Source organism: Cetorhinus maximus, chromosome 8 (genome assembly GCF_964194155.1).
Source record: "Cetorhinus maximus chromosome 8, sCetMax3.hap1.1, whole genome shotgun sequence".
NCBI lineage: Eukaryota > Metazoa > Chordata > Chondrichthyes > Lamniformes > Cetorhinidae > Cetorhinus > Cetorhinus maximus.
Window position 1 is genome coordinate 20,697,988 of NC_135886.1, and position 27,309 is coordinate 20,725,296.

Below are 27,309 nucleotides of genomic sequence, written 5' to 3' on the forward strand. Positions count from 1 at the left end.
TTCTCAACAGAAAATGTAGTGTGCAGCTGGTAAGAACAAGAACCAATGCCCTATTGTTGATTTAAATGAATGATGCCAGTGCTGAAATGCTTTATTTTAATTGGCTGTAATCCTTATCCTTTTCATTCATGACCCTCTACTATTTGGGCTTTTTCAGCTCTGTCCCACTGGCCGGGATTTTCCAGTCCCGCCATGGCGGGACTCACCGCAGGGGTACGGCAGCCCAGCCAAATGTCCATTGACTTTCCGCGGGACTGGGTGATCCTGGTGGTGGGCAGGGCTGGAAAATCCCACCCACTATCTCCCACTCCCTGTGCTGCCTTGGTGCTCTAAGTCCCACACTTATTCTCTTTACTGCCTTCCTCCCACTGTCCCATGCAGCGCCTGCATTTGATCATGTGGAAAATAGATAGAGACAAGCGTGCTGCAGAGCCAGATAGGAGCGAGACAAAATAAATAAAATTTAAAAGAGAGGGAAGTGGAAATGAATGAGAGGGAGGAGCTTAGAGAATAAGCAAATAAGTTGGAAGAGTGTAAGGACATGGACTTGGATGTGAAAGGATGATCAAGAGAGAAACAGGAGAAAAGAAAAGAAAACAAAGAGAGACATTTTTATTTACTCACAGATTTCCATTAGCCCTATGTGGTGGGGTGTGGAATCTATGAAATCAACTTTTATAATGACATGAAAATACGTGAAAACCATTGCCCTAGGCACTAAACTACTTTTTAACTTTTGATTGAGATCCTTGGTTGGGTATAGTTACATTCAGCGGGAACAGTCAGTGGGCAGAGACTAAGTTGAAGTACAATATCCCCACTGCTACAGTTACTTTACTTTTGTTGCTAAGAAAACAGGGAGGGGACAGGGGGGAATGGCCCCACTTTCTCATTGGCATTGGTAGTCTGGGCTGATTTTCCAAATGTCTTTTTAACAACTGCTGCATGTGGAATGATGTTTATTTAACCCCTCACTAATTCAGGCTCGCACAATGAAAGGCAGCATGGAATCTTTTAGACTTTAGGACAGAGGTTTGAAAGCTATGAATTTGTGTTATTAACTTGGTTTCTTTTAAAATCCTATAGCACCAAGTGGACTTGTACAAAATGTTGTTGGTAAGTAGGAAATCAATAAGGTAACACAAATTTTACGAACTACATCAAAGTACATTTTTTACTATTTACTAACTGTTGGAAATCAAAAATGTATATTTAAAATGTACTGACTGAATTGGTATCCCAACTATTCAAACTGGTAAGTTTAGTCAGAATGATTATTAATGAAGTTTTGGTACTTTAACAATATTTAAGGGTAAATTCTTCAAGGCTCCGCTGGTGTTCCTAGTCAGTGAGGCTCCAAGCTAAATGTTGTATTGCAGGTACCTTGCATACCTAATGAACAGCACAGTATAAGATTTGTTATATCTGTTGAAAATTATTAGTAATTCCCATGCTGGATTTTGTATTCTACTTACCTGTTCTTCCTCTGTCGTTCAACCTACTTAAAACTGGTGCATGAGTGTTTGGCTGGCTTGGCCAATAGAAATAGATTTCATAAAGTTGTAATTTTTAACTCTGTTTTTGAGGCTCTTTTTACCCAATGAGCTAGGTTCATCCAACTTCACATATACAGTCGTGAAATGGAAGTGCTGTCCCTCTTGCCTCGTAGGCAAATGTTGCCCTCCCTGGGCCTGCTAAAACTTCGCCCTCCCCCAGCCTGCCAAAACTTTGTCCTTCCTGGGCTCTAACCCTGCAGCACCTTGCCTCACCGGGCAGGAGACGGTGCCCTATATGTGCATGTGTGTGTGTGTGTCAGAGTGAGTGAGTGTGTGTGTGATGGAGAGAGTGAATGAATGTGTGTGGGAGTGAGAGTGACGGAGTGAGAGACTGAAAAATCCAGGTCTGAAGTACTAAGTTTGCCCATCTTTCCATTTGCTTTTCGCTTACTATGATCCTCCTCAAAACAATTTTCCATTGTAATCTCATCAAGACATTATTAGTTACGTTTTTTGCCTCGTGTGGTATGCAGCTGTGCCTTGAGTGTCATGCGTACCTTTTCTCCCTCAGTTATTGTGCAGTGTTCTCTGGCTTCTTGCCAAACTGACACACGACTACCTACCTCAACTATTTACAATCCATATCAATGATTTGGATGAAGGGAGCAAATGTATGGTTGCTAAATTTGCTAATGACACAAAGATAGAGAGGATAGTGAGTTGTGAAGAGGACATAAGGAGTTTTCAAAGGGATCTTGGTCAGCTAAGTGAGTGGACAAAAATTTGGCAGATGGAATATAATGTGGGAAAATGTGAACTTGTCCACTTTGGCAGGAAGGATAGAAAAGCAGCATATTGTTAAAATGGAGAGAGATTGCAGAACTCTACAGTACAAAGGGATCTGGGTGTCCTGGCATGTGAATCACAAAGTTAGTATGCAGTTATAGCAAGTGATTAGGAAGGCAAACGGAATGTCATCATTTATTGCAAGGGGAATGGAATGTAAAAGTAGGGGAGTTTTGCTACAATTGTACAGGGTGTTCGTGAGACTCTGTACAGTTTTGATCTCCTTACTTAAGAAAGGTTATAATTGCATTGAAAGCAGTGCAGAGAAGGTTCACTAGACTGATTCTTGGGATAAAGAGGTTGTCTTCTGAGAAACCGTTGGACAGGTTGGGCCTATATAAGAGATGATCTTATTGAAACAAATAAGATCCTGAGGGGACTTAATAGGGTGGATGTTGAAAGGATGTTTTCCTTTGTTGGGGAGCCTAGAACTAGGGGACATGGTTTGAAAATATGGGGTCTCCCATTTAAATTGGGGATGAGAAGTTTTTTTTTCCTCTTAAGGGTTGTTAATCTTTAGAACTCCCTTCCCCAGAGTGCAGTGGAGGCAGGGTTGTTGAATATTTTTAAGGCTGAGTTAGATAGATTCTTGACTGATAAGAGAATCAAAGGGTACAGGGCTAGACAGGAAAGTAGAGGCCACAGTCAAATCAGCCATGATCTTATCAAATAGTAGATTAGTCTCGAGGGGCCAAATGGCCTACTCCTACTCCTAATTCTTATGTTCTTATGACTATGTATATATATATATATATATATATATATATAGATAGAAAGGAAAGGAATATAAAGTGAGGATTTTTTTTACCTTTTTTGAGATACATCCTTTAGCTTTGAACACTTTTGGTGTAATTTTTATTTTAGCAGAAAACAAAAACCTGTTGAAGCCAATTGAAAGGAAAATTAGGTGGGGTGTATAACAGGCAGCCAATCTGCTACTACTCCCACCAAAAACAAAAAATAATACAAAAATATTGCAGTGCAAGAAAAAAATCACATGTACTATCTTTGTATTTCCCAAGAATAAAGGGAAGAACTTTCCATTTTGGAAACTAAGTGTGGTGGCGAGCGGAAAAGTCAGCATGATTCCCGCTGGGAAGCAGGTCAGATGAGCCCTTGCAATCTTCCACTTTTAAGCTCATTAATTATGCAACTTTAAGGAACTCGTCGAATCTCATGGAGGGGTTGGCAGGGCTTCATCAGCCCCGCTGTTACCTAATGGGGTTGAAGGTCCTGGTGCCATATTTAAACAGCACCCACGCAAACATTCACTCATTGCAGGCCTGGTGTTGTGTCATTCAGGTTCTCCATGGTGCCTAAAAGATCCAAACCGTCTGCTCCACAGTTCAGCGAGGCCTCTCTAGGGAGTCTCCTCTGGTCCATCCAGGAAGGGCAGGAGATGGGATGGGACCAGGAGGTCCACCAACCTGACCACGCCAGCCTGAGAGGAGGTTGCAGGGAAGGTCAGCACCCATGGGAAACAAAAAAGGACTGCCCTGCAGTGCAGGAGAGGGATGAATGATCTGATATGCTCCGACAGGGTGATTGAAACTTCTACTCACTCCAAACTCAAATTCTCATAAGGGTATCAGGTAGACTAAGGGTTTTAGAGTCCACAAGAATGTCACACGTGACCAGCAGATGGGACATCAGCACTGAATGTCTGCCTGCCACTAAAACTCAACACCTCGTGTAAGACCCTTCACAAGTGGCATCTTAAACATTTACTGGGAGAGGCTCAGCAGACACAACAGGCATGCATGCTTCTGAACTTCTTTTTCAGGGTTGTGCAACTTTGGAACTTTCTGCCTCAGAAGACAGTGGGAGTGGGGTCATTGAATATTTTTAAGGCAGAGGTAGATAGTTTCTTGTAAGGCATGGGAATCAAAAATTACCGGATAGATGGAAATGTGGAATTCGAAACACAGACAGGTCAGCCATGACCTTATTGAATGGGAGAGTAGGCTCAAGGGGCCGAATGGCCTATTTCTGCTCCTATTTCGTCTGATCATAGTCTGTCCATCTATCTTCATGCAGGACAAGATTGCCCACAACAAAAGGGAGAGAGCAAAGACCAGACGGGGGACTCGAGAGTTGAGAACACTCTCCACCCATGAGGAACAGGCTGCAGAACTGGCTGAAGAGGATAGGGATCATTCCTGCACGGAAGTTGAGATCAGCCTCCCCTTACAAGTCAGTGAGGGAGCATCCAGTATACATCGGCCACACGTGGACAATGACTGTGAGTGACCTATAATGTAGGTATTCAAGCCATTCACTAATTCTCTCTTCTCTCTATTCTAGGTTCCAGCAAGAAAAAGTGATGGATGTCTTCCAATGCACACCTCAGCCCCAACCCTGAAACCAACTCAGATGAGGATGCAAAACAATCATCTGATGATGACACGTCTCTGTGTTCACCTGCACCCTCCACCAGCACAGATACATGCACCTCGGTGGGATGTAGTCCTAGAATTGGCTCCAGTGATCACCTCACAGACATGGGTCCACAGCAGACAGAGGCAGTGACAGCAGAGGTCTCCGACACTCTGTGGACTGCTGGAGACCAGGCCCCTGCTGAGTCCGAGTCTGATGATGAGCCTCTGGAATCGACCCCAAGAGAAATGTTGGAGATGCAGAGACAGGCAGGGGAACATCAGACAGAGTTGTCAGAGGACATCAGCAGACTGGAACAAAGGAATTTGTCCACGTTCTGTCTGATGTTGTGCCTCTGGCATGTGAGCATCAAAGTCTCCATGGGAAGGATTGCAACCGCCTTGAAGTTGCAGGTCCAGCAGTTTCTGCTGGATTTGCACTCGGATCTGCATACCGTCACTCTAGCCATGGGCCCATTCCAGCAGTGGCTACATGAGAGGGGGACAAGGCACCTTGGCCTCCTGCCAGGTGCCCCTTCTCCTCTCGGAGTCAGGGAGGGGACCATCGGGCACCAAAAGGGAGGAGGAGCGTCAGCCAGACATCCCAAGGGCATCCACCCAGGACACTCCAAGGGTGTCCTACCAATTCAAATCCCCTCTGCCTGTGACCCCATCAACTCTAGCAGGTCAGGCTGAGCAGGAGACCCTTAGCAGGCTGCGGCCCTCCAGACCTCGGGCCATCAGAGGACACCGCCAAAGTCATCTCATACGATAGGGCACAGCAGTCAGCAGGCTGCTTCCACCTCTGCTGCAGATGTTGGGGCTGCACCTAGATGTAACAGTAGGGCAAGAAAAATTAAGAAGTGTTGAATGCACAATGGTGGCACGGGTATTCAATCGATGTGATGCAAGGTACCACATTCATTCAAGGGTCAAGAATGTAAACCCCTCAATGAGCTCCCAGCTGGGAACTTCAGTTGCATTAAGTCTCGCACAATCTGATCACAGTGATTAGCCTTTATTTCCAAATCTGCGAATTAACAAAGGCACTTCATAAGTGACAGTGATGACTGGACAATAAACCTGTGACCCTTAGATCTCAGGCAGACATTATTTGTCCTCAGGAGAATTGCTCTTCAAGGTTAGTGATTATCCTGATGTTGTCACACTGAAATCTGTAGTTTGTGGATGGCAAAAGTATTTGTCATGACGAACATTAGAATTATTTCTTTAAAGTGTACTTTGCAATGGCGTTTATTTTATGATGGTGAGTTTTTGGGAATACTGGTATTCATCAACGAGTACCATATACTTTCATATCTCCCTACTCCATGTTACTGTCTCCACATTTAAGGCTGAGCGTTATTCATTTCTTAGTTCCCACTCTCCTCGTGCATGACGCTGAATGATGGAAGTTGGTTTCACTTGGTGACATTAGAAATGCAAGAGGGAAATGAGTGTGTGATGTCAGAGGCGTGTGTTCATCGTGATGATCCTGTCTAATTACCTGTGAGGATTTTACTTTGCTCCAGAACGGCTGCCTAGCAGTGCTTTACAGGATTCTTCTGTAAAGGCACAGTACGCAATTCAATGTGGAATTCACTAAACAACATTGCACTCATTGACTAAGAGTATATAGAAAGAATTGGCCTTTGTGAATTGGACAATGTCGAGCCCGGTAATGCTACGAAAGTGATGCTTTGGGACATCTCCCGAGTCATAACAGGACCTATGAAGGGAAGAAGTTGTCATTAACTGCTGTGTCAATACTGACTGGGCCACGTTTCTCCCAAATGCCAAGGTAATGCAGGACATAAACTTGGCAGGCTTTTGATGAATACAAGGTCATGTGTTTATAACTAATCAAACCATGGTCCTGCCAATTCACTCTCTGTGAGGACATTACAAACATAACTTGCAGCTTTGGGTGCATGATGTAGAGCAACAAGTCATTGTGTCCTGATGTCCAAAAGCATATTGGGGTTCAGTAGCAGGTTGAGGCCTCTGCACTATTCATCCATGAGAGCTGGCGCTTGGAGAGACGTTGCAGTCCGGATGCTGCTCCCTCTTCAGACGGTCGAGCGCTAACCATTGACTAATGTTTTTCTTGTTAGTGCTGCCTTGCTAAGCTGCTGTCATACTGGCATGAGTGCATCCATTTGTGCAATGGTGTTTCAGCCTCTTGAAACTTGCCATGCCCACTGACTTGTTGATGCTATGGTTGAAAGGGTTGCACTATGTGCAGTCGCTTAAGAAGGTGTGCTAATGGAGTGCTGATCATAGTCTCCAGCTGCCACAATTTCCCAAGGCTCCTGTGTCTTCCAAGGATGACCCCATCATTGGGACAGAAGTGACTTACACTCTTTCTGTGATCATTGTGAGATTGATGACCTTTCCTGATATGTTAACACTGAGAATTAAGGTTTTGTTGTGTCCCCTGCATCGAAGTCAGAAGATAACTTTGATTGTGAACACTTGTCTTCGCCTTATTCCTCTTGAAATCTTGTTGACATGAGGTCATCACGGGCACCTCTGCTGAGCAATGCTCTCCATGATTTGAGCAAGAAATTTATAGGGTGCCCCTTCAATCGGCCCAAAATTGTTTGACTGAGCTCCTCCCACACTCCCTGAGACCTCTCCCTTCTCGTGTTTCCCCCACTCCCCCCAGTCCTGCCTCCATCTCACCCCTCCTCACTGGTCTTGTCTCCCATGCCCAGCCTTGGTGCAGCTTGTGTTACAGACACATGATATTTTGCAGCTACGGTCTTAAAGATAGGCAAAAGCAGCATCTGCTGACTTCCAAGTCATGGATGAACTGAAGGTCACCAGCTGTGTGTCACTTAAATACAGCCATGAAACAGACCTCTCTGATTAACTTAAATTGGAGGGGAATGTAATTCCAGCAAGTTTGGCCTTTTAATGAGCATTCATGAGATGCAAATTAATGCAAATATGGTTTCCGACATAGATCAGCGCAAAACTTGACCTGCCTTTTAACCAGCCATCAAAGTCGGGAGAACAAAATTCCAAATTAATTTCCCACTGGTGGGAAACAGACTTTTCCAATCACGCCAAATTTCGTGCCTCCTCCCACCATGATTCCCGCCACTGGTGGGAGCAGAAAATTCCATCCAAAGGCTTCCTGTTAGCTGATTATAGTAATAGGGGATGGAAAGGGAGGAGCTTCTCCACTTCATATACCATCCAACATTTTTTTTTATTAACGTCTAACAGAGAAAAACATAACCAATGATTGCTTAATTTTATAATCCAGATATGTTCAGTTATACAACACAATTTATAAGGATGTGAAACTGTACATTTTTTATGTTTATCATTCAGTTTTACAGTTTTTGGTAATGTTTATTTTATTAAAACCAACTGTTTGAATGAAGGCAGTTCACTACAAAAAACTAAAATTTTTGAAATGAGTTCAAGATAGCAGCATTTAGAAGTTGAAATGTTTTCAATTTAAGAAAATGTTGCTTATTCTGTTTATTGTGCTAGAGGAATCTGTACTTTTATGCACCGAAAGATGTTTTTTTTTCCCTGTTTTAATAATTGTGTACCTTATGGATGTATTTTTTAAGGAATTAACGTGGGTATTGTTGCTGTCCTTGGTGTAATTTTTTGTGCCGTGTGCTGTTGTCGAAAACAGTTATCGAATAAAGGGTAAGACAGTTTTATATTCCCCTGAATTGTTTCGTATCTTCAAAAAAGCCATAAAGTCTTCTTTATGCATTTTAAACTTTGTTTTTAAACTTTGTTCCACTCCTCTTCCAACCTCCCCCCATCCTTGCAACACAATGAGCTTTACTTGACATAATGAAACTTCAAAAACAAATCAGTTAAGCAACTGGTTTTAATACCATGATAGTTGGCCATGGTTTTCTTTACTTAAGCAGGGCCACAGGTTGGTAATACTCTATTTATAAACTAGCCAGCGGATTTTAGTTTGATTTGTAAATATAAATCAAACATTTAATCCTATACAATTCACACTTATCTCCATACTCCCCACAGCTGGAAATAATTTGGTTTCATACACAACTTCCACTTGAATGTTTCTGATCCTGAGCTCCAGCAAACAATCAGTTTATTGTGTAAATATTTACCAGTAATAGTTGCCTTGAGGAATGTGAAGAATTTTAATTAACTTAACCTACTTAAACTAAGTGCTGCATTTTGCTTTGTACGTGGGATTTGTAGTCTTTTATCAAAATATCATCACATATACATAAACATTATATTCTGCTATTATCATTAAATTTTAATCTATGCTTATCACACGTTTCCTTTGCAGGGAATATTACCTTGCCAACGGTATCCCCATGAGCCCTCATACTAATGATTCAGTGTGATCTTTAATTGAGGACTTTAAAATAAAAAAGGTAACCCTTTATGTAATTCTGGGGCAGAAGTTTTTAGTCGACCTGCGGGGTCGGGCCCGACATGCTGATGTGTAAAATGATGCGCGATGATGTCAGGCGTGCGTCCCATTGCCATCGCGTGGTCCCACGATATTTCGTTTGGCAGGCGTCCACCGGAGTCAGCTGCGTGTCCGCCAATATGTATAAGGCCTATTAAGGCCATTAAGAAAGCAACTCATGTAATTAGTAACGCTGCCCATCCAACCTTAAGGTTGGCGGGCAGGTGAAAAGCTCAAGTGGCCTTCACGTTTTTTAGGAAACCTCATCCACAAGCAGGATGAGGCTTCCTACAGCTTTTATTAAATAAATAAAAAAGTTTCCATAAAAATAAAAACATGTCCTATCTCATGTGACACGGTCACATGAAGGGACATGTTTAAATACATTTTTAAATCATTTAATTATTTTAATACGCATTTGATCTCCCTGAGGCAGCTCCGTGCCTTAGGGAATTTGTTGCACTCTTTCACGCGCATGCACGAAAGAGCACTGGCCCCTACTCTCCCTCCTCCCCCCCGCCTGCACAGGTAGTGCTGAGCGCTACCGGTCACGTATTATGCTGGGCGGGGCCTTAATTGGTGGACGATCAGCTCCATGCCCCCTCCCACCCAGCCCACCTGCCATACGAAAGATTCTGCCCCTGGTTCGCAAGTTGTTTTATATTTTCAGTTGTCTTTGGTACAGTGTTAAATATATGCTTATATTTAAGTATAAGCATATATGGGAATGTTCAAATTGTACTGACCTGTGTGTCTCTTATTTTCCATTCCTATATTGCTAAAAATTATTTATCAATTAATGTCGGGCATGAGAAAGATTTCTTAATTGATGAATAAGATTGGTGTGGGGTGGGTGGGGGGGGCCATGTATACCATCCCAGCTTGAACTTATAACTACAATTTTGAGAATGAAAACACTAAATTGTTAAGGACACATAGTTTTTTTTTTGTAAAAATATACTTTATTCATAAAATATCTTCAATCACATTCCAAACCATTTCAAAAACAACATTACAAGGGTACAATCCAGGTTAAACTTTTACAAGATGTATCACCAGGTGCATCAGTACAAACAATATTACAATCATTTACAGCCTTTCATTTTGATCTGTACAGCCCGAGGGGCTCTAAACAGTTCCCAGTCTCTCGGTGCGCTGTGGTAGAAAGGTCTTAGACAGCGACCCTTCCCCATTGCGCCTTTGCGGCAGCTGCCCCAAGCTTTAGTGCGTCCCTCAGCACGTAGTCCTGGACTTTGGATTGTGCCAGTCCACAACAATCGGTCGGGGACAACTCTTTGTGCTGGAAGACCAACAAGTTTCGGGCAGACCAAAGTGCGTCTTTCACCGAGTTGATGATCCTCCAGCTGCAGTTGATGTTTGTCTCGGTGTGTGTCCCTGGGAACAGCCCGTAGAGCACAGAGTCCTGTGTCACAGAACTGCTCGGGATGAACCTCGACAGCAACCACTGCATCTCTCTCCAGACTTTCTTTGCAAAGGCACAATCCACAAGGAGGTGAACAACGGTCTCTTCCCCACCACAGCCACCTCGAGGGCAACGTGCAGAGGGGGTGAGCCTCCTGGCGTGTAGGAAAGATCTGACGGGGAGGGCCTTTCTCACCACCAGCCAAGCTACGTCTTGGTGCTTGTTGGAAAGTTCTGGCGATGAGGCATTCTGCCAAATGACTTTGACAGTCTGCTCGGGGAACCATCCCACAGGGTCCTCCCTCTCCTTTTCCCTCAGGGCCTCTAGGACGTTACGTGCTGACCACTGCCTGATGGACTTGTGGTCAAAGGTGTTTTTCTGCATAAATTTTTCCACCAGGGACAGGTGGTATGGCACGGTCCAACTACTTGGAGCGTTCCGCGGCAGCGTGGCCAGACCCATCCTTCGCAACACCGGGGACAGGTAGAACCTCAGCACGTAGTGACACTTGGTGTTTGCGTACTGAGGGTCTACGCACCGCTTGATGCAGCCACACACAAAGGTGGCCATCAGTATGAGGGCGATGTTGGGCACGTTTTTTCCCCCTTTATCTAGAGGCTTGTACATCGCGTCCCTGCGGACACGATCCATTTTCGACCTCCAGATAAAGCGGAAGATGGCTCGAGTGATCGCCATCGCGCAGGAGTCTGGAATGGGCCAGACCTGCGCCACGTACAGCAACAGCGAGAGTACCTCACACCTGATGACCAGGTTCTTTCCCGCAATGGAGAGGGAGCGTCGCTCCCACATGCCCAGTTTCCTTTCACACATAGTTGTCACTAATTCAACACACCTTGAGCGATGCTTTCCAGTGTTGGTTCCACAAGAGTATGTAGAGTCAATGAGAAGGCACCTTAGTTCAGTGGAACTAATGCAAAATTATGGGGTAATTTCAGGTGCTTGCCAACTCCATTCAGTCTTTCTCATGTGGAAGCATTGTATATCCCTTCAGCTTTATTGTAAGGAGGCTGATGCAATTTTTAAAAAATAACTATCCTGATATCCAGACTGCTTCTCAAGCCTTGATCCTCCCCCAGTGGGGCCCATTTTCATGGTGTGGGCCTCCTTACATTTTTTAGGTGACGAGAGGTCTGTCCCCAACCAAGGTCACTGGAAACATCTATTAATTTTAGCCAATATTTTAAAAGTTTTGTGCTTTTTATATTTGAAGTCATATCATTGAATTGGTTATTGGGCAAGGATAGAGGCAGGAGATTTCTCAGAGTTTAAAATAGGCAGTCTTAATTTCGAATGTATGTTTAAATCTAACTAAGGTTTAAATAGGAAACTGAGGTTGCATTTCATGGACTCAGTTTGAGCAAGTGGCCAGAGACTGAGATGGACATTGATGTTTTGGCAGAAGCCAAATAGGATGGCTTTGTTCTTCCCGATAACAAGTTGAGGAAAAATTTGGTGTTACTATTGGGTTTTATCAATTTAAAAGTCAACTAAATATTGGTCACACAAATAAAGAGTTCACCAAAGTATTTCAAGCTCTTACTAACTATTGCTGGTACATGCTATTTTCCAAGTCTAAGCTCAATCACTTAACACATTTTTCTATTTTTCTCCCAACGATCAGGAACCTGAACAGTTCTTTATTCAAGATATAGCTTCCCGGCAGCTTCTCCAAAACTATTCAAAAGAAATATTTTCAGTCTCCATTTGTTGCAAAGCAAGCTGGAATTAGGGTTTTCTTTTCAGATTTTCTATCACTTTATTTACATTTAACAACAATATTTTAATAAGAATTAAAAACAGATTTATAGCTATATTAATTTTGGAAACCAATGGAATAGCTGCTACTCTGCAAAATTGATATTAAGATGTTAATTTGGACACTTAAAATTGTTTAAAAAGTAATACTTTGTAAAATGTTACATTTATTTTAATATATCTGCAGCACTTGGTCACAGTATTGTTTCCAAAAACGTAAAGAGAACCAAACTTAAGCTGGTTGATATCCTGTGGAAAAATACCTGGATTTTTGACTAACTTCCAACTGCCTTAGAAAACAACAAATATTATATTTGGCTGGGACATGGAGTGGGGGATGACAATCTTTGCCGCATCTGAGCTCAGATGTAAAACAGCATCTCTGTATTTGACATTAGCTTATAGCAGCTTATGATGTTCTTTAAAAATAGGGTGGATATGGATATATTTTCAAAAAAGTATCTTGAGGAAATAGTAAATGTCATGCCTGTTTTTAAAATAAACTGTTGTTAAAATTGTTTTACTTATGTACTTTAAACATTTTCTGTTGATTCAGACTTTCTTTTTTGTTTTAGTGTATTGTTTTTCATATTTTTAACATCTGCTTGAGCTGAGCAGTCTTTGAATGTATTTTGTGTGTTAGAAAGCTGAAGGTGACCCACTGTTTAAATGTTTGTTTTTGTGTATGAAATGTTTTTCAACAGTAAATATGATGGAAGTATTTACATATCCTGTCTACTTATCCGGCTCATTTCACAAAAACTTAGAAGTCATATCGTGGTTCCACTATCAAAATGCATCAAAACTAATGCTGCTATGTTCGATAAATGACATTTTTTAAATACAGTATCTTCACTGTACCAAGTATAAAATAGAGTATACCTTATTAGGAAAAACAAGCCAATATTAATATTTTTGTACTTTGCGATGAGAAGCTTAAATGAGATCATTGTCATTGCAATCCTGAAGGGTAATGCTAAACAATCAGGATTTGCCAGTGTTTCTTTTTATTCTTTCAAGGGATGTTGGCATTGCTGGCAAGACCAGCATTTGTTGCCCATCCCTAATTGCCCTTGAGGCTAATGCAATTTCTGTCAACTCAACATGCTTTCCATACTATGAAACCCCAAGCTGCACACAATACTCTACTCTAGGTGTGGCTCTAATTTAGATTTATTATTACATCTTAACTTTTATACTGTATCCCTCTTGCATTAAACTCCCAAAATGCATTAGGGTTGTTATTATGATCTTACCCATTTGGAGTGGTGCTTTTAATGTCTTCTGCACCTGAAGTCCCAAATCTCTCTGCTTTTCCATGTCATCAAACCTTTCACTGTTCATGGCATAAGGCAATTCTGAAAATGTTATAGTGTGTGTCCTAAGTTTCTGCTTTAATTTTTATAATTTAGGCTTTGACTCTTAAAATCATAAAGAGAGCACATAGCTTCCTGCTTTTCAAGATATGGAATATATTTTTAAGTTGCTTAAGTTGTAAATTTGAGTGTATTTCATTAGTAACAGACGTCAGATTACCAGGTTACATTTCTTTTTGCCATATTTTATTTGCATTCCATTTCAACGTGTTTTGCTGTCAGAGTAATAGGATTTGCAAACTAACAGACTTATCTAGGCTATATAGATATTGGATTTTTATGTTTGTGCTCAAATATTGAAATAAAACATGTGTGATGCATCCAGTTTTTTCAGTTTTATTCAGCAACTCTCTGGACAAAAATTTCTGCAAATCTCTCCTTGTAAAATATTTAAATTTGTGACATCTCATTTATTTCCCAACAGAAATAGTCTTTTGGTAGATTTCAGCTGAAGCCCCTCTTTGTTTTCTATGTACCAAATGTGTAATTATCATTCCTAATAAGAAACACACTGGCTCAAATTTTGGTGCAGCAAGACATCCTGTTAGTTATAAATTTTCCCTCATCCTTCAGCTCAAATTTTCTGCCCTGCAAGTTGCGGGAGGTGTGAGCTGATCATTACCTGGCAAGGGCAATGGTGCATGTGGAACCTTAGTGAATGAAGGGACCAACCTCTTTCTTCTTAACAAATGAGATTTATTAAGCAAGTTCTCATCCCTGGTGATTTCAACCTCTGTCTCATTGTGCCCCCTCTCCTGTGTTCACTGGCAACCTGTCCTCCCTTAACCTCTTATACCACATAAACTTGCCTGTACATATTCATGGTCACTCCCTTGACTTTACCATCTCATATGCCTGTTTTATTCCAATCGTGTCCATCTCAGATTCTCTGGTCACTTTTCTGTATCCCTCTTCACTCACGATTCCATTACCCCTCCAAACTCCCACTTTTTTCTCTATCGCCCCATTAAAAAAAAAAGCTCTCCCTCAATTCATTTGCAACTTCACTCAAATTCTGAACTTTGCCCTTTGGCCTTCCATCCACCACAACATTTCTTCAGCTTAGTCACATTTTGACCTACATCATTGTCCCCAATAAAACCCTTACTCTCTCACCCTCATCATTCTCCTGGTATATCCCCCTTTCCTGCTTCATTAATTCTAAGGCAGGCAGACTTGAATGTTTCTAGCAGACAACTCTGGCTGGACCACAAAAAGTCTTGGGTTCTATTCTCCTTTGCCAAACCATGCACTATTCCAGAATCATCCTGGAATACAAAGATAACCCCCAATATCTCTTCTCCATTATAAACAATTGCCTTAAACCCTATCCCCTGCCCCCTCTACTCTATCTCCCATCAAGTGCAAGGAATTGATGGACTTTTTGTCTTTAAATTTAAGATCTTCTGTTCAGCTATCTCTGCTGCTTTCTTCCCTTCCCTTAGCCTACCAAGCCAAACATCTCCCAAGATTGGGGAAGGCAGTAAAGTAGTGGTATTGTCACTGGACCGGTAATCTAGAGACCCAGGTTAATGCTCTTTTGCACTGATCTGCTGGGCTCCTCCATCATTGAGGATGGGGATATTTGTGGAGCCTCCTCCTCCAGTGTGTTGTTTAATTGTTTGAAGCCCTCCACGGCAGATGGTGGAATTTGAATTCAATAAAAGTCTGGAATTAAAAGTCTAATGATGACCATGAAACCATTGTCGATTATTGTAAAAACCCACCTGACTCCCTAATGTTCTTTAGGGAAGGAAATCTATCGTCCTCGCCTGGACTTGCCTATATGTTACTCCAGATCCACAGTAATGTGGTTGACTCTTAAATGCCCTCTGAAATGGCCTAGCAAGCCACTCAGTTGTATCCAACCTAAAAAGTCGATAAAAAGGAATGAAACCGGACAGACGACCTGGCTTCGACCTAGGCACCAGAAATGACAAAGGCAAACGCAGCTCTGTCGGCCCTGCAAAGTTCTCCTCACTAACATCTGGGGGCTTGTGCCTAAATTGGGAGAGCTGTCTCACAGACAAGTCAAGAAACAGCCTGACATAATCATGCTCACAGAATCATACATTACAGATCATGTCCCAGACACCACCATCAGCATCCCTGGGTCCCACCAACAGGACAGACCCATCAGAAATGGCAGCACAGTAGTATACAGTCAGGAGGGAATGGTGCAGGGAGTCCTCAACATCAGATCTGGCCCCCATGAAGTCTGATGGCATTAGGTGAAACATGGGCAAGGAAACCTCCTGCTGATTACCACGTACTGCCACCCACCCCAGCCTTAGCTAATGAATCAGTACACCTCCATGTTGAACACCACTTGGAGGAAACACCGAGGGCGGCAAGGGCACAGAATGTACTCTGGGTGGGGGAAGCACCACCACCACAGACCGAGCTGGCTGAGTCCTAAAGGACATAGCTGCTAGATTGGGTCTGTGGCAAGTGGGCAGGGAACCAACAAGATGGAAAAACATGCTTGACCTCATCCTCACCATCCTGCCAACTGCTGATGCATTAGTCCATGACAGTATCGATGAGTCCTGTGTTCACATTGAGAATTCCCTCCATCACGTATTATGGCACTACCACCGTGCTAAACGGGATAGATTTCAAACAGATCTAGCAGCTCTAGACTGGGCATCCATGAGGCACTGTGGGCCATCAGCAGGAGCAGAATTGTACTCAATCACAATCTATAACCTCATGGCCTGGCTCTACATTACGACCAAGCCAGGGGATCAACCCTGGTTCAATGAAGAGTGCAGAAGGTGTCATGTCAGGAGCAGCATGAGGCATACCTAAAAATGAGGTGTCAACCTAGTGAAGCTACAACACAGGACTAATTGTGTGCCAAACAGCAAGTCATAGACAGATCTAAATGATTCCACAACCAATGGATCAGATCTAAGTTCTGCAGTCCTGCTTTTTGCTGGACAGGCCACTCTCACGACTTTGCTTCCAGTGAGCTGATGCTCTTTCAAACTTGTTGCGAATATATTGGTTCATATTTCATATGGATCATAGTGTTTTAAAGGGTGTTTTAAAGGTAAAATACATTTATTTAGTCATGAATGGTGGCGGAAAATTCAACAACTCACTGGAGGAGGAGGCTCCACAAATATCCCCATCCTCAATGATTGGGGAGCCCAGCACATCAGTGCAAAAAATAAGGCTGAAGCAATTGCTACAATCTTCAGCCAGAAGTGCTGAGTGGATGATCCATCTTGGCCTCCTCTGGAGGTCCCCAGCATCACAGATGCCAGTCTTCAGCCAATTGATTCACTCCATATGACATCAAGAAACGGCTGCAAGCTCTGAATACTGCAAAGGCTATGGGCCCTGACAATATTCCAGCAATAGTACTGAAGACTTATGCTCCAGAACTTGCCACATCCCTGGCCAAGTTGTTCCGGTACAGCTACAACATTGGCATCTACCCGACAATGTGGAAAATTGTCCAGGTATGTCCTGTACACACAAAGCAGGACAAATCCAAGCTGGCCAATTACCCCCCATCAGTTTACTCTTCATCATCAGTAAAGTGATGGAAAGGGTCATCAACAGTGCTATCAAGCGGCACTTGCTTAGCAACGACCTGCTCACTGACATTCAGTTTGGATTCTGCCAGGGCCATGCAGCTCCAGACCTCATTACAGCCTTGGTTCAAACATGGACAAAAGAGCTGAACTCCAGATGTGACGTGAGGGTGATTGCACTTGACATGAAGGCAGCATTTGATCGAGTGCGTCAACAAGGAGCCCTAGCAAAACTAGAGTCAATGGGAATTGGGGGAAAACTCTCCACTGGTTGCAGTCATAAGTAGCACAAAGGAAAAGGGTTGTGGTTGTTGGAGATCAATCATCCCAGTTCCAAGACATAACTGCAGGAGTTCCTCAGGGTAGTGTCCTAGGCCCAACCATCTTCAGCTGCTTCATCAATGACCTCCTTCCATCAGAAGGTCAGAAGTGGGGATGTTTGCTGATGATTGAACAATGTTCAGCACCATTCATGACTCCTCAGATACTGAAGCAGTTCATGTCCAAATGCAACAAGACCTGGACAATATCCAGGTTTGGCTGACAAGTGGCAAGTTACATTAGTGCCACACAAGTGCCATGTAATGTCCATCTCCAACAACAGAGAATCTAACCATCATCCCTTGACATTCACTGTCACTACCATTGCTGAACGTCCCCACTATCAACATCATGGGGGTTACCTTTGATCAGAAACCGAACTGGGCTAGCCATATAAATACTGTGACTACAAGAGCAGGTCAGAGGCTAGGAATCCTGTGGCAAGTAACTCACCTCCAGACACCCCAAAGCCTGCCCACTATCTACAAGGCACAAGTCAAGAGTGTGATGGAATGCTCCCCACTTGTCTGGATGAGTGCAGCTCCAACAACATTCAAGAAGCTTGACACCATCCAGGACAAAGCAGCCCACTTGATTGGCACCCCTTCCACAGGCATTCATTTCCACCACCACTCAAGAGCAGTGGCAGCAGTGTGTACCATCTGCAAGATGCACTGCAGGAATTCACCAAAGCTCCTTAGGCAGCACCTTCCAAACTTACGACCACTACCATCTAGAAGGACAAGGACAGCAGATACAATGGAACACCACCAGCTGTAAGTTCCCCTCCAAACCACACATCACCCTGACTTGGAAATATATCGCCATTCCTGCGCTGTCGCTGGGTCAAAATCCTGGAACTCCCTCCCTAACAGCACTGTGGGTGTTCCTACACCAGAGAGACTGCAGTGGTTTAAGAAGGCAGCTCACCACCACCTTCTCAAGTGCATTAGGGATGGGCAATAAATGCTGGCCTAGCCAGCGAAGCCCACATCCAAAAAGAAAAAAAATACTCACTCCCTCCTTAAGTTTATGTCACTGTAGAACTCAATTGAGGAAATGTATTGTAATAAAAGTAAAAACAGCTTTTATTTTTACTATTTGCCAAACAGTTTCCCTATGTTCTGGTTATGGTTAAGGTTTTACCATCAGTTCAGAGCACTTTTTTTAAAGTTAAACAATAATTTCCAGTTTACTTTGACACCCTCATCAATCACAGCACTAAACAATTTATTTCAAACTGTCTGGAATTTTGGGGCCACTGTAAACAGCACAGCGAGTGCATGCCGGGAAGCAAAATGGAGGGGGCGTGGTTGCAGATGTGTCGGGACGCGCATGCGTAGATGAGGGCGCTCTGTCAGTCTGTCTGTGTCGGAACGCGCATGCGTGGGTGAGGGTGCTCCGTGCGTGTCGGGATGCGCGTGCGCATGGACGGAGTTGAGCGGTCGCGGGGGAAAGTTGGTGAATTAACGGAAACTGGGCTCGGAGTTAAAATCAGGGGCTTGGGACTGAGATATCGGCAATTAAGCGAACTCGGGAAAAGCAGAAATAAACCGGATTAAAGTCTAACGGGAGGGAACATTCTAGAGTTTTCTTTAAATTTCTGACCCCGGCGGAGAGAAAAAATATTTCCCGAATATTTAAAGATCGAGAGAAGTGGGGAATGGCGGAGAGACTGATCCTCGCTCTAATGGCCATCGGGGTGGCCCGGGTAACGGGTAAGCAGCGCTCCGGCTCCGGCTCCTTACTGCTGTTTCAGGAGGGGGTTTTTAGATCAAGCAAAAAGAGTGAACTCCACCCTTGAAGGGCGGAAATCAATTTAAATTGATTTTTTAAAAGTTTATTTTTATTCCGTCCACTTTTTCAAATCGTTAATAATCTTAAAAAAAAGGTGATCAAACTAATAGCATCCGGCTTCTGACATTACATTTTATGTGGCTCAGCGAGGAGCGCACTCACCACTTACAAGGTTTTGGCTTCAAGTCCCACTGCAGGACTGGAGTACAACCCGGTCCAGTACTGAGGGGGTGCTGTTTTGTCCGAGGTCCCGTTTTTCGGGTGAGAGGTTAAATCAAGATGTTGCTCTCCGGGCTGGATGCAAAAGATCTCATATCACTATTCTGAATAAGAACAAGGGAGCATCCCGAGGTCCTGACCAATGTTTATCCTGCAATCCATATCATAACAGATTATGTGGTCATGGTTCTTTTTGGGAGCTTAATGTGCTCAAGTTGGCAACTATGTTTCCCACATTATAAGAGTGCCTACACTTCAAAAGCACTTAACTGAATGTAAAGTGCTTTGGGACGACCTGAGCATGTGAAAGGCACTACAACAAAAACTTCAACTCTTGACAGACTTTGGAGCTTTTGTGTATGTGCAGACCCTGGGAGCAGGCTGCGTGTGCACAGTTTTGTAACTCTTTGGGCTGAGGATGGTCCTGTGCATAAAGAGAAAAAATAGGTGTGAAAACTGAGATTGGGAACAGAGCACCATGGAAGACTAGTATTTCAGGCAGGGGACAGTGAGAAGGGACAGGCAGTGGCCCCAAAAGAGGAGTCCCACTGAGGGAACAGGGACAGGACAGCCAGAGATCTGAAGTTGTGCTGGTGAGTTAGTGCTTGGGTGCATTCTCAGGAATCCAGAGGAACAAAATCTTGGGAAACGAGATTGAAATTCTGCGAGGTGGGCCATTGTTGATGCCGTCCGGTCTGGGGCTCAAGAGAAACCCTGACGATCCGAGAAGGTAGCTGAAGGGTAGCTGACTCTGTGCTGTGGGCCACTGGGACAAAGCTACCCCTTTGGAGCAGTGGTGTTCTTCTTGGCACGGCTGAAGAGCTGAGCTGGTGCTTGGGTGCATACTCGAGAATTCATGAGAACAAAATTTTGTGAGATAAGACTAAAACCCTGCATGGTGGGCCAATGTTGATGCCATATGGGGAGGTGGTGGCATAGTGGTATTGTCACTGGACTAGTATTCTAGCGACCCTGGATAATGCTCTCGGGAGCCAGGTTCAATCCCACCATAGCAGATGGTGAAATTTGAATTCAATAAAAACCTGGAATTAAAAGTCCAGTGATGACTGTGAAACCATTGCTGATTGTCGTTGAAAACCCAGCTGGTTCACCTGGAAATCTGCTGTCCTTACCTGGTCTGGCCTACATGTGACTCGATGCCCTCTGAACAAGGGCAATTAGGGGTGATCAATAAATACTGGCCTAGCCAGCGGCACCCACATCCCATGAACGAATATATTAAAAAAATCCGAATTGGAGAGAATTCCTAGGTTAGATCTTCGAAGGTGAAGACTGGAATTCCTCGTGTGAGAGACAGAGTTTCATTGAGGAATGTCTGTCCGCAAGCAAGACCCCGACCTTCCTGTTGCTTGCCATTTCAAAATGCCATCCTGTTCTCATTACCACATGTCCATCCTTGGCCTGCTGCAAAGTTCCAATGAAGCCCAATGCAAACTGGAGGAACCTCATCTTCCGATTAGGCACTTTACAGCTTTAACATTGTGGGACATACAGGACATTGAGTTCAACAACTTCAGACCATGAACTCTCTCCTTTGTCCTCATGCCATTTAATTCCCTTTTTTCCTACATTCATTTTTATTTTTTATCCACTTCATTTTTTTCATTTATTCATTGTTTCATCCCCTTTTTTATCCCACCTTCTATCCCATTTTTTCCCCACCAAAGCCCCCACCTCATCCCCAAAAAGGCCATCTGTTACTTGTTCCATGTTGTTCTTTCATACAATGCTTACCCTTGTTCTGCTATTATCACATGCTGCTTTCTTACCTCTATGCCACTATTAGCATCTTTTTTAGCCCTTACCACTACCCTTAACACTCCCTTTGTCTTTTTGTTCATGATATCTTTGTCAATCTCTCCTTTGTCCCCACCTATTGCTGACCTTCTATCCAGCACCTGCTCCATCCCCCTTAAACAGTATAAATTTAATCACATTTCCACTTCTCTTCAGCTCTGAAGAGGGGTCATACGGACTCAAAACGTTAACTATGTTTCTCTCTCCACAGATGCTACTAGACCTGCTGAGCTTTTCCAGCATTTTCTGTTTTTGTTTGTGTTAGAGTTTCATTGAGATTGGTTGACTCACACCATTATTGGCACCTGGATAGGTGTTGAAAAATTCTTGGACTCTGTCTTGGTCACATCTGCCATTTTATTATTTTTTTGTTTGTCTAAAACCTGCGGAATCTTGTGGCTTTATTCACCAAAGAAGTGTCCTGAATCTTAAACTTTGTCTGCTTTGAACAAAACATTATTGGTCCCTAACTGGATCTTACCAAAACCTTGGGGTTTGGTTTAGGATCATAACGCACTCCACTCAATAACTTTTCCATCCAATTCCCCAAATTGTGAAGTAGCCTTTCTTGCCTTCTGCCACTTTAGCTAGATTAGCAAGATCTATCATTACAAAGTTTGATCTGAGGTATCAAAAGGGCAGTGGCCTGTTGCGTAATTTGAATATTATAAATAAGAATAAAATATTCAGTTTCCTGTGTGGTGCCATGTTTTGTTCCTGGGGATCTTTTACCCCATTGGAAATGCACCAGTATAAGAATGGGAATTTCTTTTAAAAGTGGCTCACTTTGGCTCCAATCATTGTTAAGACTGATGATGCTAGCCACACTTACTGGAAATGTTTGTTTTGCTGGAGTGTAAAGTTGCTGTAGACACAATGCTACTGGGCTTGGGGTCCTTTGTGAAGCTGTTTTGATTGCACCTACTGTCTATCCCTTCACTTGAGACTATGGAGTCAGGACTGAGAGGAGAGTTTAGATAGAGGTGGGGGATCGCTGTGGAGCTCGGGGAAATCATGCCCTGTGTTACCCCCAGAGGGAGAGCGGATAGATTGGGAGTTGGAATGAGAAGAAGGTAAAGCCTCGCCTCTTACTGTGAGCACTACTAATCCTAGCACAGAATGAACAAAGTGTAAATCTAATAATCCAAAAGCTCTTTTCAGAGCCACCCACAGGACCTGTGAAACTACTGGTTACTGTCAGAGGGAGTCGGTGTCCAACAAGGACAAGTCCAACTAGTGGGGCCCATTCTAGCAAAACCTGAACCTCTATCTCTAGATAATCTGATCAGAATCTAGTATTTTTATAATACAATTTAACATAACCTGCTAAAATTCTCAAACATTTAAACAATATTTGTTTAATAATTGTGCTCCAAACATAGTGGAGATCGATAACTTTTTAAAAAAGAGAATAATTTCCCATAGACTAATGGAAATCATCGAAGGGCAAGATTTCATGGTTTAAGACTTTTCAAGCATGTTAAAACACTTCATATATACTAATTGGGAATAAGTAGGCACTGAAGTAGCACGACAAGCCAAGGGCAAATATTTTTAGTGGAAGGTTCCATACTAGACGGAAATTGAATTAGATCAGCATTTGAGAATGAATAATAATGAAGTATATAGGAATAAGAACGGGGAAATGGGGTTCGACCAGACAGCTCCAATTGGAGGGTGAGCACTACCTCAGTGGGCCAATGGTCCGTTTCTCTGTTATCATTTCCGCGTCTTTCCCAAATTTGAAATTTTGGATTTGGAGAAGCACTTTATAGAGCAGTTCCTATCCAGTTTACTGGATACTGTGCTGTATCAGATTTGTTCAGCTCACACGTGCAAGTGACTGTCTGTATGTATGTGTTTATATATATATATATTTCACATACACTCACAGTACAAAAAGAAGCAGATCATCCAAAATCTGAAGGGGATGTTGCTAATGATTTGGATCAAATTTAACTTACTTTGTATATCATTAGTGATATTGTGCATAAGGTCACAAACTGATGGATTCTTGGTGAATCAGTTCTAAATTTCACCAGACTTGTAATTCATAGATCAGTGGTAGCAGCCTGTGGTAGCTTGTCTTTATGACACCTTGGCTGTGCACAAATGACCCTGCAATCCAGAAGTTGCTATTTATGATATTAGCAGACAAATACCTAATATCATCATGTACTGTTACTCTCTCTGCTATCTGAATGTTATTTTAAATATTTATGCCACCATACTTTCTATGTTTATGTCACTACTTTCTGTGATTGGGCACTGTTGGATGTATTGCGCAAACCATCTGCATTTTCATGATTCACACTTTGTTTTTACATGCTTGCATTACTTTTTAAATAGCCTGTAAAGAAACAAAAGTTGGGACTATATTTGTGCTAATACAAGGAAGGGCAAGACCAAAAGAAGTACCAGAATATCAGGAAATCAAAGTAACATTAAGAAGCCTGATACTTGGGTGGAAAGAAAGATACCTTTTTAGAGGAAGAGATCTTGGAGTTAAATATTGGTCTTTGAGCTATCGGGAAGGTATATTCTGCTGAAACAATGAGCTTAAGGGTTTTTTTTATTTTAAAGGTGACTGTAGCAAACCTCCACAGTTGGAAAATGGCTCCCCAACTAAAAAATTTACTCCCGAAACCTTGTTTGGTGTGGGTACCAAGGTTACTTATAAGTGTGATTTGGGTTACGTATACAAGAAGGGGCTGTTAAAGGATTCAAGATCTGTTACCTGCAATGAAGATTCAACATGGACACCATTAAAGGCCATTTGTGAACGTAAGTAATAAGTAGTTTTATTCCTATATTCTTTCTCCGTACCCATTAATTTACATAGAAAGCAACAACTCCTGGAACAAGTACAGTTTCATGAATTGTAAGTAACTCTCCCGTACTTAGTTATGAAGTGCTATGTAAAAAGAAGTTAATTTCTTCTTTACCTATGGAATACGTGTCTTACCTTGGTCTGTTAGGTGAGCCCAAAACCGTAAGCAGCCGATGTATCAAAAGTGCCTCAGCCTTAAAACTCCTTGGAGTGCAGTCTCTCTCTCCAATGAAAAGTCATCCTACAAAGCAAGGCATTTTACTTGCTCATTGTCAAGCATGTGTGTTATTTTCACATTGTCCAGTTGCAGAAACTGTTTGATGTTGCATACTGATAAAATTGTGCTTTTAAAAAGAGGAACCTATGAATTATTCAAAAATAATCTATTTTCTTCAGAATTCACCAAATCTTTATTATTGCTGATAATTTGTAAATTAAGCCATCAAGCTGATGCTTAATGATTCCTAGTTAAATCAGGTTCTCCCTCCTCCTCCTCCCTGTTACTCCTTTTATCCTTTAAACTTCAACCAGAAATGTGTCGGTGTCATGTGTCCCCAACTGGATCACTGCTGTTAGTGCAGCCATACTGGAATTTTGTGCTCATTTGTTGATCAAGAAAAGCCAAGTGATGAGGATTCTTAGTTGTAATTTCTCAAACTGGGTCAATTGTTTAGTGTCAGGAATTAGTTCCATTCTTAAATCTAGGGATTGGGATTGGAGTATTAAGGAAGTTTATTACTATGCATGTTTGAAATCTTATAAATCTATGCTCTATATAATTAAAAACATTGGATATGCCCCTTCCTGACTTTTTTTTCACCAAACACGTTAAACCACACCAATGGGAATGATAGATTCATATCAAATAGAAAGGAAAGTGTTTTAAAAATCATTGATTGACTTTAACATAGAATAACTACGGTTTTTACCTAAGGCATCTATTGTAGTTGCATTGAAAGATTCTCCATGTATGACCTCTGACCTAGTGGTTTGGTATAGGATTTGGCTATGTTTTCCTGTGACTTTAAGAGTCACTGTTTTTCATCAGGAGGCAGTTTACACAATAAACAGTTCTTTGCTTGCTTGTGATTCTGGCCTTGCTATTTGGTTTAAAGGGGATACATAGCTGTCTATTTGAGCATTATTTACTGCACAACTAGAGATATAGAAATAACCTGTTTTTTTTTTATTTCTCTTCATTTGCTGTGCTTTAAAAAAATCCCTTCTTTCTATGTATCAGTTTCCCCATTCATGCCAGAATTCAGCGGTATAAATTAGATGGTTAAATTTAATTCCTAAGCATTAGTTTAAGCTCCGCTGCCACCCCACACTGCACCCCCCCCCCCCCCCCCCAACCTCAAAGAACGTTTAAATAAGTTTAAAACAAAAACAGAATTACCTGGAAAAACTCAGCAGGTCTGGCAGCATCGGTGGAGAAGAAATCAGTTAACGTTTCGAGTCTTCATGACCCTTCAGCAGAACTGAGTATAGTTAGGAGAAAGGTGAAATATAAGCTGGTCTAAGGTGGGGGGGGTGGGGGGAGAGAGAAGTAGAGGGTGGGATGATTGTGGAGATAAGCAAGCAGTGATAGGAGCAAATAATCAAAAGATGTCACAGACAAAAGGATCAAAGAGGTGTTGAAGGTGGTGATATTATCTAAGAAAAGTGCTAATTAAGAATGGAAGGCAGGATACTCAAGGTACAGCTCTAGTGGGGGTGGGGTGGAAAGACTAACAAAGTTTTAGTTTTAGATTTAAAAATAATGGAAATAGGTGGGAAAAGAAGAATCTATATAAATTATTGAAAAAAAAAGGGAGGGGGGAGAAACGGGGTGGGGATGGGGGGAGGGGGAGTTTAAGATCTAAAGTTGTTGAATTCAATATTCAGCCCGGAAGGCTGTAAAGTGCCTAGTCGGAAGATGAGGTGCTGTTCCTCCAGTTTGCGTTGGGCTTCACTGGAACAATGCAGCAAGCCAAGGACAGACATGTGGGCAAGAGAACAGGGTGGAGTGATAAAAAGGCAAGTGACAGGGAGGTTTGGGTCTTTCTTGTGGACAGACCGCAGGTGTTCTGCAAAGCGGTCACCCAGTAATTAAGTTTATCTTGGGGAGTGATTGCAGTCCCATTGTTTATTGGAATGTTTAATTAAGACCCCAATTTGCTTTTGTTGCCTGTTACCTAGTGATATATAGATCTGATGTAAAGTTTGCTGACCCTCTGTGTTTTTATACTTATCTGTCTGTCAGAAAATACTTAAATTTAAAAGAGCAACAAAAACTGAATATTTAACATTGTGTTTTGGGATTGCTGGTAAAGATTGCTTTGACATGTAAATAGGAAGTTTGAAGACTGAGCCTTGCTCCTGTATGGAATGGCACAGTTGGAATGAATTTAGTATTTGCCTTGCCAAAATTTGGATTGCTAATAGATAGAAAATCTAGCCCTAAATCCCAGAATTGAGGGAAGCCAGATCTTGGAAAATATTATAGTAGTTTTGCATGTTTACAATAAAGTCAATGAACTTTCTTTTTAAAAAAAAGTGCTATTTGAGATCTTGGTGTCTTACTGTACTTTCTCCATTTCCCTTTTTCTATGTAGCAAGGAACTGTGGTAATCCAGGAAAGATACTGAATGGATATTACAAAGCACCAGATGCTACTTTTGGTAGTATCATTACTTTTTATTGTAACACAGGGTAAGTATTTGGTTTACTAATTGTTGAATGAGGCTGAAATGATTTTGGTTAAAGGTTATGCTCTTTACTTTTTAGTTACTTGGTTACATTAATATTTTGGGCAGGAGAACAATATTGATCTTTCGAGTCTCTCTCTCTCCAAATGTTTACAGTAATTCAAGAACTAGCAGTCTTATATTACTCTTTTCCCAATTGAAAGTTGCCATGATCTTTTCTAAACAAATTACCTGGAAATTATGCCTAAGCTTTGCCCCCTTAACTGTCAAATTAGAAAAAGTTTTGTAGGAGTCTACCAGAATTGGCCATTGGTCTGCTGAATGTTGCTTTTCGCAACTCCTTGTATGCATGGCATGTGCATGCACAG

General features: G+C 42.2%; 2 protein-coding genes across 4 annotated transcripts in view; both read left to right on the forward strand.

Annotated features, from left to right (window-relative positions):
* Window positions 1-14,038, forward strand: part of LOC144684073 (CUB and sushi domain-containing protein 1-like) — a 56,061-nt gene extending 42,023 nt beyond the window's left edge. Inside the window, exons 22-25 of the mRNA XM_078547788.1 lie at window positions 1,087-1,116; window positions 8,308-8,389; window positions 9,021-9,108; window positions 12,212-14,038. Of these exons, the coding sequence (XP_078403914.1) occupies window positions 1,087-1,116; window positions 8,308-8,389; window positions 9,021-9,078 (170 nt within the window). The 3' untranslated portion in view covers window positions 9,079-9,108; window positions 12,212-14,038. The remainder of the gene's footprint in view (window positions 1-1,086; window positions 1,117-8,307; window positions 8,390-9,020; window positions 9,109-12,211) is intronic.
* Window positions 14,039-18,982: 4,944 nt separating this feature from the next.
* The window catches only part of LOC144683504 (membrane cofactor protein-like), a 50,851-nt gene continuing 42,524 nt past the window's right edge, over window positions 18,983-27,309 (forward strand). For all 3 annotated transcript variants that reach the window (XM_078546569.1, XM_078546570.1, XM_078546571.1), the window contains exons 1-3: window positions 18,983-19,305; window positions 24,005-24,205; window positions 26,849-26,945. In XM_078546569.1, the coding sequence (XP_078402695.1) occupies window positions 19,251-19,305; window positions 24,005-24,205; window positions 26,849-26,945 (353 nt within the window). In that variant the 5' untranslated portion in view covers window positions 18,983-19,250. The remainder of the gene's footprint in view (window positions 19,306-24,004; window positions 24,206-26,848; window positions 26,946-27,309) is intronic.